General features: G+C 40.7%; 1 protein-coding gene across 3 annotated transcripts in view; it reads right to left on the bottom strand.

Moving 5' to 3' along the window:
- The window catches only part of vegfc (vascular endothelial growth factor c), a 130,914-nt gene extending 114,730 nt beyond the window's left edge, over positions 1-16,184 (bottom strand). Inside the window, exon 1 of one of the 3 annotated variants that reach the window (XR_006377398.1) lies at positions 15,814-16,184. Coding sequence is in view for 1 of the 3 variants with exons in the window: in XM_044189913.1 (XP_044045848.1) it covers positions 15,814-15,930 (117 nt within the window). In the remaining 2 variants the exon portion in view is untranslated. The remainder of the gene's footprint in view (positions 1-15,813) is intronic. The other 2 variants (XR_006377399.1, XM_044189913.1) reach the window with 2 other exon arrangements.
- Between the last annotated feature and the right edge of the window lie 4,841 nt (positions 16,185-21,025).

Genomic DNA, 21,025 nt, shown 5'->3' with positions numbered 1-21,025 from the left:
GGACTGTCCTCTCTCCCTTCCTCTTCACCATCTACACCACGGACTTCAGCTACCACACAGAGACCTGCCACCTTCAGAAGTTTTCTGATGACTCTGCTGTGGTGGGATGTATCAGCGGTGGTGATGAGACTGAGTACAGGGCTGTGGTGGGGAACTTTGTCTCATGGTGTGAGCAGAACCATCTGCAGCTCAGTGCGACAAAGTCTAAGGAGGTGGTTGTAAATCTACGAAGGGCCAAGACACCAGTGACCCTGGTTTCCATCCAGGGGTTCAGTGTGGACATTGTAGAGGATTACCTGGGAGTACACATGGACAATAAACTGGACTGGGCTAAGAACACTCAAGCTCTGTACAGGAAGGGCCAGAACTGCCTCTATTTCCTGAGGAGGCTGAGGTCCTTCAACATCTGCCGGACAATGCTGAAGAAGTTTTATGAGTCTGTGGTGGCCAGTGCTGTCCTGTATGCTGTTGCATGCTGGGGCAGCAGGTTGAGGGTAGCAGACGCTAACAGACTCAACAAACTGATCCGTAAGGCCAGTGACATTGTGGGGGTGGAGCTGGACTCTCTGGCGGTGGTGTCAGAGAGGAGGATGCTGGCCAAACTACACGCCATCTTGGACAGTGTCTCCCACCCGCTCCATGACGTGCTGGTCAAACAAAGGAGTACCTTCAGCGAAAGACTCATCCCCCCAAAAAGCACCACAGAGCGCCACAGGAAGTCATTCCTGCCTGTGGCCATCAAACTCTTTAACTCCTCCCTCTAAGTGTCAGTCTGTATGACCCTAAGTCATTAAACTGGACATTGATCATTTCATCTCTGCAATACTTGACATAATTGTGCAATATTCTGTGTTAATACCCCTGTGCAATATACTCTTTTCAGTTTAAAATTCCTTATTTATTGATATTGATATTTATTCATACCTCTATGCTGTGCAATATCCTCCGTCTCATTATAATCCTAATAAGCTACATTTAACTTGACAGTTCATGCACTATTACCTTATACCGTAATATTATCATCAACCGGTAAACCCACTTTGTACTTCACACTTATTTTATTTTATACTTATACCCACTTGATGCTTAATTTATTTTCTGACCTGTATTAAATCGTGTATTATATTTTTTGCTTAGTATTTCTGTTCCTGTGTGCACTGACATGATAGTGAGCTGCTATAGCAAAAGAGTTTCCCCCCGGGGATCAATAAAGTATTTCTGATTCTGAATCTATATTGAATTGGATATTTTTCTAGCATTTTATTGTATGGTAGCTGCCTGCACTCTGGAATGTTTGGTTGTAGTTCCTATGGGATCCTTTTCTAGAGTATTTTGTTTGGTAGCTGCCTGCAAGATAATGGATAGTACATAGGAATAACCACGTGAACAGAATTGAACAATGTTAGATGATTACTTGCGCAGAACTTGTGTAAACATAAAAAGATCAGAATTTGTGTCTTTGCAAGAAATTTACATGGCAAATATCGTCGATCCCGACGATCTCTTTCTTGTATCTAGAAACCTGCAGAATTGATAAGAAAATGGAAACACATAATGGAAAGAAGTCTTGTGTTGAGAAGTTGTGGACATGAGCTGAGCAGCCACTTGATGGTATTCTTCTTTAAGATGAAGTTGGTACTCCAGAGGAATGTCTCCATGATGGATAGGAAAAAGCAATAAAGAAAAAGCAAGTGTTACATCACAGTAGACAGATTTGCACTCTCAGAATGTGGGGGTGTATAAGATTATCACACACTGGACTAGAAAGCCTAAGTGTGGCCAGCAATGCAAAGCACCTTGTAGAAGAGACATAAAATCGTTCGCGGCTATCTCAATGGTGCGGCTGGACTTCATGTCATTGCCTGGAGCAAGTAGGCAAACTACATCAGGAGTGAGTGGCGGGTCATCAGCATGGCATATTTTCCTTCACAAAGCATCAGTGTCTCCTCCAGGTGTAGACATGAAGCCAAAGCTGAACCGGCCCTCTGGCATGGCAACATAGCCATCCGCAAATTATCTCAAATGTGAGCCACCAATGACAAGGACAAATTGGAATAGAAGATAACATGTTGTTCATTTATGCCTAAAAAACTCTCATTTAAAATACTGTTTTTCAAGCTAACAACACACTGAACAAATAAGTGATCAGAGTATCTTTGCAAAAACATAACCACTTATCTCAGACAAAGGCCGCTGCAAGGCCTTATGGCGCAACCCTAACACTGCCATGGCTGTAAAAACAAAAGGGACATTACACATCTAGAAATAATTGCATTAAACATAGAATGTTTCCACTGGCATTTTGGGGGCATTTGGTGGTTTGTAGGCTCGAAAACCCTGTTTTTTTATACAGGATTGTGACAGTTGGCACATGTACTGCAGCACTAACTTGCAGTGCTCTGTGTCTTTCTGTTAGATTGTTTCTGCCTATTCAATGATCAGCATTCATGGCTATAGTTGCTGTTGCAAGAGAGTTCTAAATACTGAGCAATCACAAGTCACGCTACATGCACAAGACAAACTCCTAAACAAATAAATGAAAACTGTGTGGTGGGCACACAGACTAGTAGAGCATAATTCCTGATTTCATGGTGTTTTCAAAGCTGTGACTCAGAGCTACTGGTTCTACAAAGAATGTAAACAGTAAAGCAGTTACAGTGTTTTCTCTGCAATGTGAGTTAACTGCATCTTTTTTCACAAACGCTTCATTGGTGACCCAACAACACTCCGGGACGGTTCCAGAGTTAATCCCCTACATGTCGACTAATGCAGTGTCGCTGAAATTAACGTTACTAGAGTTTTGGAACAGAATGCGGCCACATTGTTCAAGCAATCTAAAGCAGAGTTTGTTTTGAGTGAAATCATCAGGGTATTACTTCCACTTTCTCCTCATAACGTTTCTAGGCGTCCACCGGCAATTTGGTGTAGTATTCTATGTATCTAAAGTCTGTCGCAGTCTATTTACGGGTCAGTGTTAGTTGCAAAGTACCAGTAGGGCGTTCTGACATACACTTTTGGTGATAGATCAACACCTTGCTGACACTACTGCCATTTAGATTGTCCCTAACTTACAGTGCTCTGTCCCTTTATATTAGACTGCATCCGCCTTTTCAATGACCAGCCTACATGGCTGTAGCTGTTGTTGCAACAAGGAGAGAGAGAGGTGTACACACTGAGCAATCACAAATCATGCTAGTGATTGACAGACTAAATGAATCTTATTATTTTTTACACTTTCTCCTCATAACATTGCTTGGCTTCTTCCGGCAGTTTGTTTTAATGTTCTGTCTACTATTGAAGCATTTCACTTACCTTGGAGAGATAGACAAAATGGTCTTGTCAATGTATTCAGAAGTCTTAAGTCCTCAGATAGTAGTTTCTGAGACCAGCAAAATATAATCAGCGATTGATTTGGAATGAGTGGCAGCTAATGAGAGGAATCGCTGTAAAAGCCTCCTGAGGACATAATTGAAACTCTAACACTCGACCAACCAATGGTGTAACTTCAGCACTTAGTCCTCACTCACTCACTCACTCACTCAGTAAGTCATGGACAAGCTTTCTCGTTTATAGGGCTGACCTAAACTTTGCTGCGGTCCAGCCAAAAATGTCAGTGATATATCAACTAGCTGCTTGGCACATGTTCTTAGTAGACGGTCAGGGATGTTACTAGTCCCAGTAGCTTTACACACATTCAGAAGGAGAAGACTTGACAGTTGACTCTTTGTTGAGGAGATCAAAGCGAGCATAAAATGCGTTTAGCTCTTCTGGCAACGTGGCCTCACACATGATGGAGGCTCTCCTGCTTTTGTAGCCTGTGATGGTCTGGATCGCTTGCCATATTTCTTTGATGCTGAGGTCTCTCTCCAGTCTTTCCCGATTTCTCCACTTTGCCTCCTTGATGCTAGCTTTCTGTCTCGCTCTGGTGGTGTTGTATGCTTCCTTGGGACCTTACCGAAAGGCAGCTTTTTTGGCTCTGGATAGGGCACTCACTTCTCCATTCATCTAGGCTTTCTGGTTGGGGAATGATTTTATTGTCTTTGTGATCACCACATCATCAACACATATGCTGATGCATGATGTTACTGTTGAAGTATATTCCTCAGGTTGATGTGGTTCCCCTGGGTGGCGGCATCTTTGAACATGAGCCAGTCTGTGCACTCAAAACAGTCCTGTAGAGCTGCTGTAGCTTCATCTGTCCACACTTAAACTGTTTCTTCTGATGGTTTGACCCTTTTAATCAGCGGGGAGTAAGTTGGCAGGAGAAGCAGGGAAATGTGGTCTGATTGTCCAAAGTGGGGGCAGGGTAGGGTTTTTTAGCTGCCAGGAATGTTCGTGTAAACATGGTCCAGGGTATTGTTTTCCCTGGTGGGGATGTGGACATGCCGGTGGAATTTAGGTAAAGCAGTTCTGAGGTCTATATTATTCAAATTGCCAGCTACAATAAAAGTACCATCCGGTTATTTTGTCATGTGACTGCTTATGACCTCATACAGTTCCTGTAATGCATTTTTTTAATTTGCGTCTGGGGAATGTAAACAGCAGCACCAAAATACTGGTGAATTCTGTGGGAAGATAATATGGTCGACATCTTAATATTAAAAATTCAACATCTGGGTACACAGTCTTATTTAATCCATTTTATTTTCCTGCATCCGGACATAAGTCAGGAGTAGACTGGGTAGTGGGGTAGCCTTAGCTTAGCTCTTATCCCGATGTTGATGAATGTTTTTCTGTCATAGGTAATACATGTTTTGGTAAAAAAGGCGAAAAAAAATAACAAATAAATGTAGTAATAAATGTAGCGAAGTTTGATGGAGCTACGTATAGCTTTTCATAAGCCGCACCTCGAAATGAGTTCTTCACAGGTTCACAATGTTAGATCCTATTTAAAAGGGACACATGGAAAACCTACCCAAACACAACATGAATGACTTAATTTTTGAAAAAGAGAGATCTTGTGGACCTGAGGACAGCCAGACCCGATCCAAAATGAGGTCAAGCTGAACAAACCCAAATGGAGAGAGAACATCAACACCAGCAGGAGCATAACGCCCTAGGTGGAGAGTTATTATCGTCACTTCCTACTTCCTGCTGTGCTGAACTTGCTGTACCATTGTGGGGAGTGACGAGGTCAGAGGTCAGACTGAAATAATATTAAAATCATGATCAGTCCTTTTCTGTGAATGATCAGGAACCTTCACAGTCTGATGATCATGATTTTTTCCTCTTCCTTCCATTCTGAATGGCAAGCTTCTTTTCTAGCTACATTAGCTCAGCATGACAGATCCTCTGATCCATAACTGATATACACTCACTCGCCACTTTATTAGGTACACCTATACACTCTAATGCAATCCAATACAACAGCTCTGCCATGATTTCTATTTTTACAAAGCTTATAAAGTTTCAGTTTTTGTTGACACTGTCAGAAAGGTGATAATTCTACTTTATGTTTATTATTGAGTTCGTAGTGGGTGGTTGTGTTGTACTGGAGTGCATTATTTTGAAAGGTGTTTCTAACATTTTGCCCCCTTCATTTATGTAAATGGCGTGGACAAAACATTAAATTCAGATTTGACTTCCAAATGAGTTTGCCACTGTCTAACATCCAATCCTAACATGCCAAGATGGAGGCAAGCAAATGAGCGAATAACAATGTCCAGGAGCACATGAGGAATAGGTTAGATGGACAAATAGGACTGTGTTAGTGTTCATGACCATATTACAGGAAATGCAGCTTTTTGTGTGAGATACACTTTGAGGACAACGTACAAGGTGTCTTTTCAGACAGTACTTAAATTACATAGGGCCTGTACAGACTGCAGAAACACTCCAGCAGTCAAATACATGTGAATACAATGAGACAAGTGTTTTGAGATATTGGCACAATATGACAAAATCAGGGAAGTAGTGTTCCTTCAAATTTTGCTATACTCACTGAAATGCCAAAATAATTCAAAAGAAATCTCAAATGAAGCTTATATTACTGCCTCCAGACTAAAATAAATTGATTCAAGCTCCTGTGATCTCTCCTGTGACGGTGATAGACAAGAGGGTACACATCCAACAATTTTGTTCTCTGATGTGTAATGAGCATTACAACCTCAGGACGGTGCTTGAGTGGCAATCGACTTTCAGACCAAAAACAGTGCTGTATTTAAATAAGTTCAAGAGGCTGCATTTGTGGGGATGATGAAATACGATCCAGGAAGGTAAGTTTGAGTAATAGATCCATGAGTTTGAAGGTTTATCAGATGCCAAAACACTGCACAGGTGTTTAGAAATACTATGAGACAGGATTTCGTTGACTTCTATCTTTCACAATGACAATCGCAAAGTAAATGATGGAAATACTGTATTAATATTAGAAAGTAATCTACCAGGAATGTATGCTTTCATATTTGATTGGCCAGCGCAGCTCCTTGCCAGATGACATTGTGTTGCATTGCGGCAAAATTTGAGCCAGGTTTTTATTGCTGAACAACCCTGCATTTTTTTAGCTGGAGACCTATGCATCACCACTGCTATCCGACTGAAATGAATGAGACGGCTGCGTTTTTCCATTAATGCTGTTGTCTGTCTGAACACGGCTTTACTTGTGACTTTAACTCTTAAAACCAAAACACACCGCTGCCAAATGGAGCGCATAAAACAGCGGCCCTATTATTTTCTATGTACAACCCCCACACCGGTGGCGCAACCCTTCACACTACTGTCCTATTTCCACCTGTTTTGTACTTCAATACAATGTTGGCCCAACTACAGACGTTATTTACTAGTTCGTTGCTTGCTTTTCACTGCAGTGTTAACTATTTTACTTGTGCCTGCATTTGCAAGGCAAAAATTAAATAAATAAATAAACTCCACTCGCTCCCTGCTTGTACATCCTGGCTCATGTGGCAGCTCGACTACCTGTCCTCACCTCTTGTTGTCGCTGTCTTTCGTGTGTGTGGATCATAGACTATATATAATATATACAAATACAGTCTATGGTGTAGATCAGTGGATGAGCAGAGACAGTTCTTGACGTGCTGCAGCACGGTGCTTCCTATTAGCGTTAGGGGCGGCAGGTTGTTTTACACTTTGGTCTTGTTGAATTGTTAAAGTAGTCTTTTAAAGCTGTAATCAATATTTGTATGTTAACAATGGGCTAAATGACTAGTTTTAATGTGAAAGGGGTCGCTTGTAGTGACAAACCCAAGAATTATTACCCAACTCTGCAGTTCCCTTCAGCTCTACAGAGCGTTTTAGCATCTTTGTGCTCTATTTTGGTCTTATGGCCTGCAACTTTACTGTTCTGGTTCAGTCTCACCACTCTGATCAACCTCGTTTCGAGCCACAGCAGGCATCTGCTTTCAGTGACGTGTGTTACCTGCCCGGCAGCAAACGACAGACAGACAAAGTTTGAGATGGGTGAGCTGGTGAACATAGTGGAGCATTTAGCAACTAAAGATCCAGATATTTTCCTCAGTAGTTGGTGGAGACCAAAATCACAGCTAAAGGTGAGTGAATTTTGGCCTTTCCGTGTCTGCTGGATGTGTAAATAGGCAACTATTTGATAACATGTTCACCATTTTAACTTTAAAAGGTGATAGCATGTCAATGTTGTGTTTACACAAAAAAAAGAAAATTAATGCAGCTTTAAAGAAATGTAGAAATAAGGCTATTTGCTTTGGTTGAAGCCTTTACATGTCACTATCTGTGTTCATCTTTTTCAGAATCAGAACCAGAAATACTTGATTGATCCCCGAAGGGAAACTCTTTCGTTACAGCTGCTCACTGTCATGTCAGTGCACACAGGAATAGAAGTACTAAGCAAAAAATATAATACATTATAATACAGGTCAGAAAATATATTAAGTACCAAGTGGGTATAAGTATAAAATAAGTGTGAAGTACAAAGTGGGTTTACAGGTTGAAGATAATAATTCCGTATAAAGTAATAGTGCATGAACTGTCAAGTTAAGTGTAGCTTATTAAGATTATAATGAGACAGAGGATATTGCACAGCAGTAATAGAGGTATGAATAAATATCAATATCAATAAATAGGGAATTTTAAACTGAAAAGAGTATATTGCACCGGGGTATTAACACAGAATATTGCACAATATTTCAAGTATTGCAGAGATGTTAATGATCCAATGTCCAGTTTAATGACTTAGGGTCATACAGACTACACTTAGAGGGAGGAGTTAAAGAGTTTGATGGCCACAGGCAGGAATGACTTCCTGTGGCGCTCTGTGGTGCATTGTGGGGGGATGAGTCTTCCGCTGAAGGTACTCCTTTGTTTGACCAGCACGTCATGGAGCGGGTGGGAGACACTGTCCAAGATGGCGTGTAGTTTGGCCAGCATCCTCCTCTCTGACACCACCGACAGAGAGTCCACCTCCACCCCCACAATGTCACTGGCCTTACGGATCAGTTTGTTGAGTCTGTTAGCGTCCGCTACCCTCAACCTGCTGCCCCAGCATGCAACAGCATACAGGATAGCACTGGCCACCACAGACTCATTTTTTTAAAGGCTTTTTTGAGTAGCTACCTAAAAAGTTAATATTTTCTATATATACTATAAGGAGGCCAAACAGATGCTTAACAGAAGCTGTGTTTACTTCTCTTTGAATCCGGAGGAACATTTTATATTTTAGAGTGATATTTATAGTTAACAACATTGGTATTTGGCGGAGCAGTGAGACTGAGCTGGAGGATCCACAGAGGAATCACAGAAAATTCCTTCAAAATGACTGCTAATTACACACCACATTCTTCTGCAGACTCCAGGGGGTTGTGAAATATGGGCGAGAGATACAGACAGACAGAGAGGGGGAGAAAGAGAGAGAGAGAAACAGGGGTGAAGCTTTTGCATTGGGAATTAATAGAAACTGGGAGATGAGAAATTATGTGGTGACTGGGTCAGGTTTAAGGCTAAAGAAAGAGAGAAAGAGCATTGATATTTTTATATTCTTAGTCATCTTCGTCACGATGAAGTAAGAGTGATGGAGCAACATAAGCCCACAGAAAGCGAGAGACATTAAACATTAAGACAGACTTGGGGAGACAGAGAGAGAGAGAGATGCTGGCATTGTGTCACGTATTTCATCACATCCATCTGTCTACTTCAGAGTTCAGGGTCATCTACAGATTACATGAAGGTTGTAACTTTCTGGCAAGCTACAGTGTCCTGCTAGAAACCATCATCACTTTATACCATCATTGAATTTCAAAGATTACAGTAATATTTGACTTGGAGGAAGGTTTTTCATCCCGGCTTGGCCAGAGTATTTATCAAGGTTTCCTGGAGGGGAAACCAAAAGTAAAAATTCAACCATGAAACATAACTCACACTGTTTCTGTGCACTCAGATGGAAAATCTAACACTCAACATGAACAAGTGTCTGTAAGTGTAAAAGCAAGAGCACCAAGATGGTTTTTAAATGATCTCAGCAGGAAATACATCCTTAATCTGTTGCTTCAAAGTACCACTTTGTTATTTAAAAACTGGCATGTTAACATAGACAGCTTCGGCTTGTTTGGAAACATTTACTGATCACTGTATTAGTCAAGAAAAACTGATGAAAATGACAGCATAGTACTTTTAAAACCATGCTATAGTGTTTTATATTAATGAATGTGACTCAAAATTTAAAAAACTAATGGTTCAAACAAATACTACTAGTACTAATAATATAATTATTATGGGCTGTGGCTACATTCAAATTGACAGCCTTTTCGGAATAGGCACAAATCTGACATACTGGTATGAATGACTAAGCAACGGTAAGGGATCCCCAGAAGTAGTACAGTGCCGATCCACATGCCCACAATAACTGAAATCGTAGGCTAAACTATAAGGCATATAGAAATAAAATATGTGAAATACATATTGTCCTAAATAATGATCCACTCGCCATTCTCCTACTTTTGGAGGAGAAATATATTCAAAAGCTGACTTTTTTCGCTCTCAAACCTAAAAGAGAGTGAATATTGGACTTATATTCGTCAGGTGGCTGCATTGGCTAATTTGTTTAAGAGGAAACATGCCACAGATTATATTAACTGGCAACATTTGATCACAATGCAGGTTGTAGAGTGACCTTTTACTACCAGGGCAAAAAGTTGTACAGGGAAGGTTGGGGAATGGTTAGGTGTACAAAACACATGAATTTGACACCAAAAGGCCATGGTTTGTGTCTTCTGCTTCAAGTCACCTTTGAGTTTTTCAGTGTTTAACCAAGCGCAATCTTTTCCTGACCTTTACCATGTGATTTGAGTTGCCTAAACATAACCAGAAAACAAGATAACTATAAAAACAAATTAAAAACATTGGCAGTGAACATTTATCAGGGTTAATATAAGAGTTTGAAAAAACTGTTCTGAATTGAACAAAATCCAAACTTGAGGTGAAAGCTCCATGACACAGTCTCTTATTTCGAAATACTGTTCGGTTCAGGACCGGCAGGTCAAAAGGAAAACTACATGTGGAAAGCCAATAAAAACATGCAGAGGTAAAAAACAAACAGGAACCACAAGGAAAGTCATGAAGAAAAATAGCACTGAACAGGGTTCACTGGAGAGGTTGATTGGGGATTTTTCCACCATAACAAGCACGATGTAGTAAGTCAAATGAGTTCAGAAGGATCTAGGCTGAACCGTGTACAGATCTGTAGTTGATTCAGTGGGCATGTTGATGTGTTACATACAGTACAGTACCGTCAGTCCTTGTCAGAACTCGAACATGGGTTCTTCCAGGCCAGAACTCATTCTGATATTTTTGGAATCAAGCTGATTTATTCAGGATTATACAAGATATTTCATTTATCATTATACAACACAAGGGTGCACAACGAAATTACGTTAGTAGTCCTTTCATGCTACACACATACTATATATATATATCCTACAGTTATTTACATATATATTATATATATATATATATATATATATATACACGTATACACCCAGTAAATAATTCAGTGCATTTTTGTTATTTGCATCTGGGGGAATGCAAGACAGCAGCGACAAGATAGTAAAGATAATAATATGATTATCATCTTCACATAAAATGTTAGACATCTGGAAACAGTGTCCATCCATTGACTGCACTTGAGCGCAGCAAACACAGAGTCAGCCTCCCCTCATCCCGCCGGAGTCTTGCAGATAGCAACACAGTCAAGTTGAGTGCTTGATCCGGGATGTTGGTGGAGCGGGTCTCTGCAAAGATGTGGGCACAACAGTCTCAGATTTCCCGTTGCTTGGCCAGTCTGAGTCCCATTTCGTCCAGACCGGACATTAGCCAGGAGCAACCTTAAGTCAAAACTGGGCCAACCTATCCCGGCTCTGCCTCTCCTCCCAGGGCGATCACACAGCACCCGCTGTGGTGTCTAACCTGGTTGATCTGGCTGGGTGGATCGTCTCAAGGTCTGCTACTCTTTAATGCAAACCCCGGCTTCCTTTTCCGATGAATAGTTAATGTGTTTGAGCAATAAAACCGGAAAAGAACAAGATAACAGATAAAAACAAAAATGTTGCAGAGTTTGAAGGAGCTAGCCTACAGGCCGCAGCTTCTAGCCTACATGCACAGCCGTTGCTGTAGTCAAAATCTCCTGATCCCGTCGATTTGAACAATTTTGGCTAATCCCTTTAAATCAAATCCAATCAGACATCATTCAATGATGTTTCAGCAATAAAGCTGAAAAAAATAAACAATTTAAAACAAAAATGTAGCAAGTTTGAAGGAGCTACCAGCCGCTGTATCTACATGCACAGCCATTGCCATAGCAAGAGACTGCAGTCTCTGCACATAGACACCCAGTGTAGCACTGATTCATTTTGCAATACATATGCATTTGACATGACTCTATAAAGCCCCACAAGCAGAAGCTGTAATACTCATTACATTTCACAATACAAACGTTTTGGAGTTTCTGATGCAAAGCTGACATTTTTCCCTGAGGGTGGTGTTAAAAAGCATCCAAAACGTAAAGACTTCATCAGGGGATCTTGTATATGAGTAGAAATTTTTGCACCACTGATGAGACTTCATAATTGTTAGGAATCATCCTCTGGGGACCATGAATATCCATAGCAAATTGTCATGTCTATGTGGTCAGTAGCTATAGATATTTTACTCTGGACCAAAGTGTTGGATGGATGAATAGACTGACTAACTGACCAACCAACCAACCAACCTTAGGACCAGACGTTGACAGGATAAAAATCTGTATCATATCCATCATATCGCAAGTAAACCACTCTGATTGGGGGCTGGGGCTGATCCCAGCTCAGATTGGGAAAGAAGCGGGGTACACCCTGGACAGGTCACCAATCTATCACAGGGCTGATATATCTATATAACAGACAATCATTCCTACAGGATTAGAGTCGCAAATCAACCTAACCTGCATGTTTTTGGACTATGGAAAGAAACGGGAGAATCCAGAACCACACAGGCACAATGAAAACATACAAACTCCACATAGAATTTGAACCCAGGACCTTCTTGCTGTGAGACAACAGTGCTAATCATTGCACCAAAGTGGTGCACTCCATTTATTTCAGCCCAAACCAATATTTAAATATTAATTTTAAATCAAATGACTATGAGTAATGTGTAAGGTGTCGCTCAATGATGACTTCAACTTGTAGTGATATTACCCTACTCTGCAGATTGCTTTTTTTAGCATCTTTTAGCTCATTGTTTTGGTTTTATGGCTGCACATTTACTCCAGTGCTGAGTCTGAGTTGTTGAGTCTGAGTAATTAATATTATAAAGAGTTCGGTCTAGACCTGCTCTGTAGGAAAAGTGCAATGAGATAACTTCTGTTATGAATTGGTGCTATATAAATAAAATTGAATTGAATTGAACCATAAACAGCAAATCCAGCAAATGAGCTCTGATAAACCCACTGTACACTACCTGCCCAGCACTAAACAGCTGGCAAACAGTTAGCAATTAGCTGGTGAACATAGTGGAGCATTTAGCAGCTAAAGAGCCAGATCTTTCTTAGCAGTTGGTTTAGTCCGTGCGATAGATGCATAGAATTTGCTAACAACTTTATAAGCTGGTGATATTTGGTGTCCAAGGCTCTCTCAGCTTATTTTTTTGTTTTCTCCCCCTAGTGGCAGAAATTGATTAATGCCGCTTTAAATCAAACTTAGTAATGGATGGAAACTACAGCACATTAGTCTTAAAAGAGTACTAAACCGAGTTAGCATTGCAGTCCTTGACTCACAATGAAGAGTTTTTATTTTAATTATCAAAAGTGATGCAGCAGGGCCGCCCTGGTAGCTCACCCGGCAGAGCGCGTACCATGTATCAAGGCTGAGTCCTTACCGCAGTGGCCTGGGTATAATTCCAGCCTGGGCCCTTTGCTGCATGTCATCCCCTCTCTCTCTCAGCCTGCCTTTCCTGTCTCTCTCCAGCTATCACTATCACAATAAAGCAGAAATGCCCAAAAAAAAATCTTAAATTGTATTTTTTTTTTAATTGATGCAGCAGAACCAGAGATATCGTCTTTTTAATTCCATGCGTTCTTCTTCCTTATTAAAACCTGGTGCCTACATTGCCCACAATACAACTGAACCGCCAACAGAACCAAACGACAAACTTTGATGTGTAAAATCGGTGGAGTTCCCCTTTAAACTTTGTCTGTCTCAATACTCAATCTAAGAATAAAAATTATCTTCAACCCATTAAATTACAACATAAACAAAGCTAATAATGGAGTTTAACAAAGGCATTAAGCTCTGGATCACTGACCTTCAATAGTACAGTGAAGATATTTAGCCTGCAATAAAATAACTATGCAAGCATCATATACTGTCATATATAACTTGTATATTTCATTTAGTTACATAGTTAATCACAAAAGAAAGTCTAAGGAAAAGGCTAGAGATGGCTTTGTCTTTTCTGATCTTTTCTGCAGTAATCTGAATAAAACAGACTCAAACTCATTTTAAGCATGAACAAGCAATTCAAGTGTGGAAAGCAGATTAAATGGTTGTTTGACAACCTCATTCCTGCCCTACTGCATTATCTCCAACATGTGCAAGTAAAAATCTACATCTGTGTTTTTAATCCTTAGACACCTGACAGCTATATGAGGTTTTCACGTGACAGCAGAGATGAGTTGGTATCAGTTGTCACTGCAGTTCTTCAGTATAACTGCAAGGGAAGACAGGAGCTGAGCGAAAAACTCATCATCCCAATTAAGAGTCTACTGTGATCAAATGGCTGCATGCTACTGCTTAGCACTTATCCCCCCTTACACTTACACACACACACACACACACACACACATACACACTCGCACACACACATACTTGACCTCTGTGACACCTGCCTTCATTGGCTCTTTTCTCTGGCTAATTTGAAAACACTCCATCTTAATCCTCCCCCCTGGAAAATGTTCACTGCTCTCTCTCTGTTTCCCTTCCTCTCTCATCCACTTTCTCTGGAAATTCAGTTCACTTCAAATCTGATGTGCTGGCATGACATTAGAGAAAAGTATGTATCAATCTAACTATTATTAGATAATTTGACAGATGGATAATAACCATTTAACAAAAGCCAGTCAATATCAGTGTTACCTTCTGTGTGTAAAACAATAAACAGCTAGTTTATAATGTGATACACAAAATCAGTGTTTTTGTATCTCCCTCTGTCCTTGACCTCTCAGATCCAGAGGCTCAGCAGAAAGGGCTCAGGCTAAACCTTTAATGATATCCTGCGCACCAGAACAGATGATTACGATCAGTGAGGAAAATACACTCAGAAAGAGCTGGCTTTGGCTTCTTGTTCTGAGCGCTGACTGTTACTAACGTGCCTTTTGTTTTCGCTCCTCCAAAGCCACACACACACCAGGGGGATAAAACTCGGGAAGCGAACTGAGATAAAACTGAGTAAGAGGGGGAAAGGGCAAGCACCCGGTGGGTTGTTGTTGTTGTCTGGCCATGTTTAAGCTGTTTAGTGGCATTTGGTTAATGTAAATTTCCAAGGTATGTGCCACTTTTTCAGGGCATTTTGGACTATTTGTCTACATTTAGAATTACCCCCAATTAATGCAGTCTGTTAAGACTAGGTTTAAGTGGAGTGTGTTATGCCAAGTTTTGATTGAAATGGTGTTTATAGCTTTTATTCAGATTATTGTAGCAGTGTTGTAGATGCCCTAACCCAAATTGGATGACTTTATTTTACTCATAATGTACACAATGAATTTACATCATTAGGGTTCATGCCAACCTCAGCAGGTGGGTCGGCTGAGTTAAAGAGGGTTTGCTGTCCACTGCACAGCCCCAGAATCCCTAAAATACAGAGGTGAAATGATAATATCAATAATAATATATATATTAATCAAATTATTCCTCATTTCTGGTATGGGGAATAGAAGGATCCACAGTCCCACACCTTGACTTTTCACTTAAATTTGCTGTGATGGACAACAGGGGGATCAGCTCAAGATCCCTGGCAGTCCATTGATCCCAAGTTGTATGCCTCCACTAGTCTAAAATACGAGTGAAATAATGTTAAATATATATATATATATATATATATATATTACAAAAATGAAACATCCCCATCAAGTGTCTTAAGGTGGTCCATTTAAAAGAAGGATTAAGAAAATTACATTTTGAAGATGTGGTTCGAACCCCTCTGAAGCCACTTGATGGACCTCTTGGTCCCTGGACCCCCTTACTGACAGAATCAGGTGAAATATCAAAGCGCATGGGGGCTGGTGCTGTGTGCATTCAGACACACAGAGGCAGCCAGGCTCACTTCAAACAACTTCTGGTCATTTTTTCTCAAACTTACCGGCTCGTCCATCTGCTCCTGCTCGTAGTAATCATAATAGTCTTTGTGGCTGAGGTCGCTGGCGAGGTTGGTGTAGAGAAGATATGCGAGTAAAAGAGATATTCCCAGTAGGTGCATGTTTAGAAATTCCTTAAGTGTTTATGATCCAAGAACCATAAAAAGGGAAAATTAAAAATTCCTCCCCTGTGTCTGCGCTCCACTCTCCCTCTGCCGCTGATAACACTCTTTCATTTGGCCTCTCTCTCTCTCTCTCTCTCTCTCTCTCTCTCTCTCTCTCTCTCTGTCCCTCCTTTGTCTCTCTGTCAAGGTCCAGTACTTGTTCCACAGAGAGACCGCAGCATGTGTATGAACCCCGCTGTGAATGAAAGCCCGGTCATATGGAAACAGATAAATCCGGTGGGTCAGGGCAGCCGTCGCGTCATTGGGACCGTTAAGGCGCATACTTACAGGGAAGCGGACGACCTACCTTCAAAATAAAAGCCTACAACGGCCCACCTTTAGAAGGGGTAGGTACAAAAGGTACATAAAGTAGGCTAATCGATATTTTTTCTGACCTCTATAGCCAACTGATGGGAATTGCATCAAAGATGCCATCTGGCAGAGCCCCTTCACCTCTTTCCTCACGCAGCTGGTAATGAAAAATCAGATTTTCAAAATAGGATAAGTAACTAGGCCTATGTGGAAACTGGGTGGCCTTGGTCGTTTATGTTTTTTGGCTTTAAATATTACAAAATAATTAATTATTTCATTATCATAGGCTAAGGAATACATCATGGGCTAAGGAATACAATCTGGTGACTAAGACGGTGAAGTCCCTCAGGAGTGTTCTATCGTAGAAAAGGTTTCAGTCAGCCTTTTCTACAATAATCTGGTGACTCTTTTTCTCAAGATATCAAATAGCCTCATATTTATCTTTTTGAGACAACCATTCAAATGAATCGTTTTACACAATAATAAGCAAACAGGGCTCATCACAGTAACACTTATTCTATCATTTTTGCTCTGTTCTTTTCTGGCTTCTGAAAATCTGCCATTATTTTCTATTAAAATATTTATGTAAAATAAACTAATCACATTAGTAATCAAAAGGGGTGTGCTACATGAGACCAATTAGGTATAAGCCTAATTTTTAAATCATAATTTTAAATTATATGGGCAAGTAAACACCATTATTGCAGGTATTGTGTCATTAAACAGTAATTTATTGATGGTCCCTTACTCAAACCCAACCACTAAGAGCAGGGAGATGAGCTAACCGTGCTCCTGCTGCCAACACTGGGTGAAACTGAGTAAGAAGACGCTGCTGGATCTAGAGTGAAAGGCTGTCGAATATCCAACTTAAAACTAACTTCACCGCGGTTTACAACCGATAATTTATTACAATTTTATCGCGTATGCTTTGTCCTAATGAAAGCTTAGTGTTGTTTTATTGAGAAAGGTCGGAGCGGAAGTCCATCTTTTTGATTTTTGTTAGCTTCACACTGATCCGCTACTTTACCTGAGTTGGATAATTGAATTGAGGAAACGAGCAGCTGTCAGCCCCGCGTTCACCGGCCAGGTGGAGACTCAGAGAGAGAGACTTCCAGCCTCTCTCACCTGCAAGCTCCTATTGTACGTTACCACGAATATCAGATTAGTGTACATAGCCTACATCACCAGACCTCCAAGTGATTGTCTTCAGATTATGTAATCTGAAAAATATATATATTTATAAAGATATTTAAAAGTACAACAGTTGGTAAATCCTCGAAATTAAGAAGTACCTGCAACCAAATTATTATTATTATTATCATTTTTTTTTTTTTTTTTTTTTTTTATCACTGATTAAATAGGGGAGACCGGGGTTGGTTGGCACACAGCTATTTTATGGTCCTTTGAAGGTCACAAAACAAAAATGTAACATCACAGTCTTTGCTTTCTTAACCTGCACTCATCTAATATGTTAAAACATCTGAAAATCACTAACTTTTTTGGTGAAGGTAACATTTCAGTTTTATGGTATCGAAATTATAAAAAGTGTGGTAGTCAGCCACCTCATCCTCCCCAGCTCTGTGTTCTCTGTTGTACTCTCCTACCCTGGTGTGTCTTGTGTGTCCATGACTAGTCTCTGGATGTGTGTGTGTGTATGTGTGTGTATGTCTCCTGGTCTGGTTCCGTGGTTTCCTGCCTGCTGCTGATCACCGGCACACCTGTCTCCAATCATCCATCAGTCTCCACAGCTTAAATACCAGGCTCTCCCACAACACCAACGCCACATTCTCCCCGTACATTGTACAACCATTACGGCAAGCCACCGCAGACTCACTCCGTTAAGTACTCTTTGCTAGTGTGTTTTGGGGTTTTTTGCCTTGTGTTTTTGATCCTGTTTTCTGCTTTGCCTAAGGATTATCTGGTGCTGGTGCTCACAGTTCTTGTCATTGTCTGGATTCCTGTCAGCCTACCTGCCTGTCTCTCCAGCAACTTCACCTTGCCTGTCTCTGACAGTTCCACCCTGCCTGTCTCCAACTATTCCACCACGGACCCAGACCCTTTGCATCTTACCTGCTCTATGATCTTGGTGCCGCTGACGGTCAGTCTCCACACACCACAACCAGCTCTACCCTTACGGCCAGCCCAGGTCTACACGGTACCACCTCCACCCTGCCTCACGGACCAGTCTGCCTGTCCAGACCCATGCGGCGTCTAGACCAAGTCAGACGGGTGACCGCTGCTTCAGTCTCCACGCCGGAACCATTGCTATTCTCCCAGGGTTATCCAGTTTGACGCTGAAGACTTCGCTCCGAACAGTTCCACCCCTTTCCACTATTCCTAACGTATAAATAAAATGTAAATTGGTTGTAAAAGACTACTAGTGTGTTCTGCATTTTGTGTGTTCGAAGATCGTATATACAACAAAGTGGGCTGTGGCCTAACAGTATTATAAAACTGTGTTAGATAGATTGGAAATATAAAATATATATATTGGAAATGTCTTCTAGTCAAAAGACATAGGAATCAGCTACATTTTGATATAACATTTGAAAGTCTGTGATTGAATGATGGTAGCTTGCTAACATAATTTCATCACAAAGTTGGGGGGGTTGGTTGGCAACTGATTTAGTAAAAAATATGGTAAGACAAGGATTATGCATATGTCTGTGTCTCTTTGTGTGTGTGTGGGGGGGGGACTGTTAGGCTACTGTTGTGGTTACTGTCCCTTTTTTTTTTTTTAATTTAAAAAAAATAAATTGTGGTCACTGCCATTTAAGAAAATTGTTGTTAGCTACTCTCTGGTCATCACACTCTTGTAAACCTGAGGTAAAAGTAAGTATCAAACTTCTCATGGTATTTTTATCATTTGTTGCTATTTCCTTAACATTCCCACCCAGTTGGGCAAAAACACAATGAAAATTGTATTTCATAATCATATATTGTATTTTTTCATTTGCTAGCTTGATTACAATTGCTACTAGTTTCTAACTTTAGCTGTCACACACACTTAGCATTAATAGTGTTTTTGTTTCATCTATATTCTCAATTGAGATGGAAAGGGAGCTGGTTGAATACATACAAAAATCAGCAGATATTTACTATGACCTGTCTTTGGCTTGTCACCGCCCACAATATTCAAGTCCCCTTAAAATGGTCAGAACTTCAGCAATCCAGCCCCGTCCTTATCTGTCCACAAGCCAGAGGCCACTAGCCTTGCTCATAACAACCATGACCTTGTCATGCAGAGGCACAAATTTCAACCCAGTGACATCTGGAATATGGACGAAACGGGGGTGACCACAGACCAAATAGAGTTGTTGCCAGACGGGGCTTCAAACTAATCGGGTTCCTCAACTGTCTGAGGGCAAACTCATCAAACAAAAACATCAACAAAATATCTCAAATTATATTCAGCAATTCATTGTTGTCTTAGCATGTTTGCCTGCAGGCAAAAGCTTTTTTAAAGAAGACACTGAAGTGCATTCCTTTAATCAGTTTTTCCAGAAAAATTGATGTTACCAATATCATTCTGTGCAACCAATATAAAACTATGATTTTGGGTGTCATCAAATGATGATTATCCGTTGACATAATGTCATATTGTTGAAACACCTGTAAGGGACCTTTTGAGTGAGAAAAAAGTCAGTTTTTCATTTGATAATTATACATTTGAACTTGTACCTACACATTTCCTGAAACTCATTCGGTGCAACCACTTTTCTTTTAAAAAAAGAAATGTAGGCTACATCACAAATTTGAAATATTTGATTGTAAACATAGCTATTGTGTGTGTGTGTGTGTGTGTGTGTTTTCATAGAAGCTGAACAGCCCCAATAATAATACAATATACAAGATAGATTAATTGATCATTTTACAACACAGGGTTGTATAATGAGATTTCTTTTGTAGTTCCCTTTATGCTACTAAAGAAAATGATATACAGTAGATCAGTGAATAAATAAGTCATAGAAAGGAAAACTATTTTATATGGTGGAGTGCTGAGGATGAATTAAGGAGTCTCACAGCCTGAGGGAAAAAGCTGCTCTGTAGTCTGGTGGTACAACAGCAGATACTTGTGTGTTTCTTGCCAGACTGCAGCAGGGTGATCAGGCTGTGGTTTTGGTGGTTACTATCTTTTAGTATCCTTTGGGCTTTGCGCAGACACCTCACCTCAGCGTTATCACTGATGCTCGGTAGGTTGGTACCAATGATCTTCTGAACGGTTTTAATCACCTGCTGCAGAGCCCTCTGGTCCTGGGCCATGCACATCCCATGCCAGTTCGGGATGTTTCCAGTCAGGATGCTTTCTAGTGCTCCTCTGTAAAGGTTAATAAGAACATGGTACAAGAATTTTGCCTTCTTTAGTTTCCTTAAAAATTCAGCCATTTCTCAGCTTTCTTGACCAGGGTGGAGATGTGAGAGGACCATGTCAGGTTCTCTGTGATGCTGATTCCCAGGAACTTAAAATTATTCACCTGCTCCACCTCAGCTACACTGATGTAGACAGGTCTGTGTGTCTTTGCCTCCTTTTTCTTAAAATCAACGATCAGCTCCTTGGTTTTACTGAAGTTGAGCAGTAGGTTGTTCTCTGTGCACCACTCTGCAAGATTGTTGATTTCCTCCCGATATGAAGTCTCACCGTTGTTTGAAATCTGGCAGATGATGGTGGTGTCCTCCGCAAACTTCACAACACAGTTGTCTCCATGTCAGGGGCTGCAATCATGGGTGTACAGCATGAACA

This window comes from Siniperca chuatsi, linkage group LG3, assembly GCF_020085105.1.
Source record: "Siniperca chuatsi isolate FFG_IHB_CAS linkage group LG3, ASM2008510v1, whole genome shotgun sequence".
NCBI lineage: Eukaryota > Metazoa > Chordata > Actinopteri > Centrarchiformes > Sinipercidae > Siniperca > Siniperca chuatsi.
The sequence above is the reverse complement of the archived record's forward strand: the minus strand, read 5'-3'. Positions and strand labels throughout refer to the sequence as shown.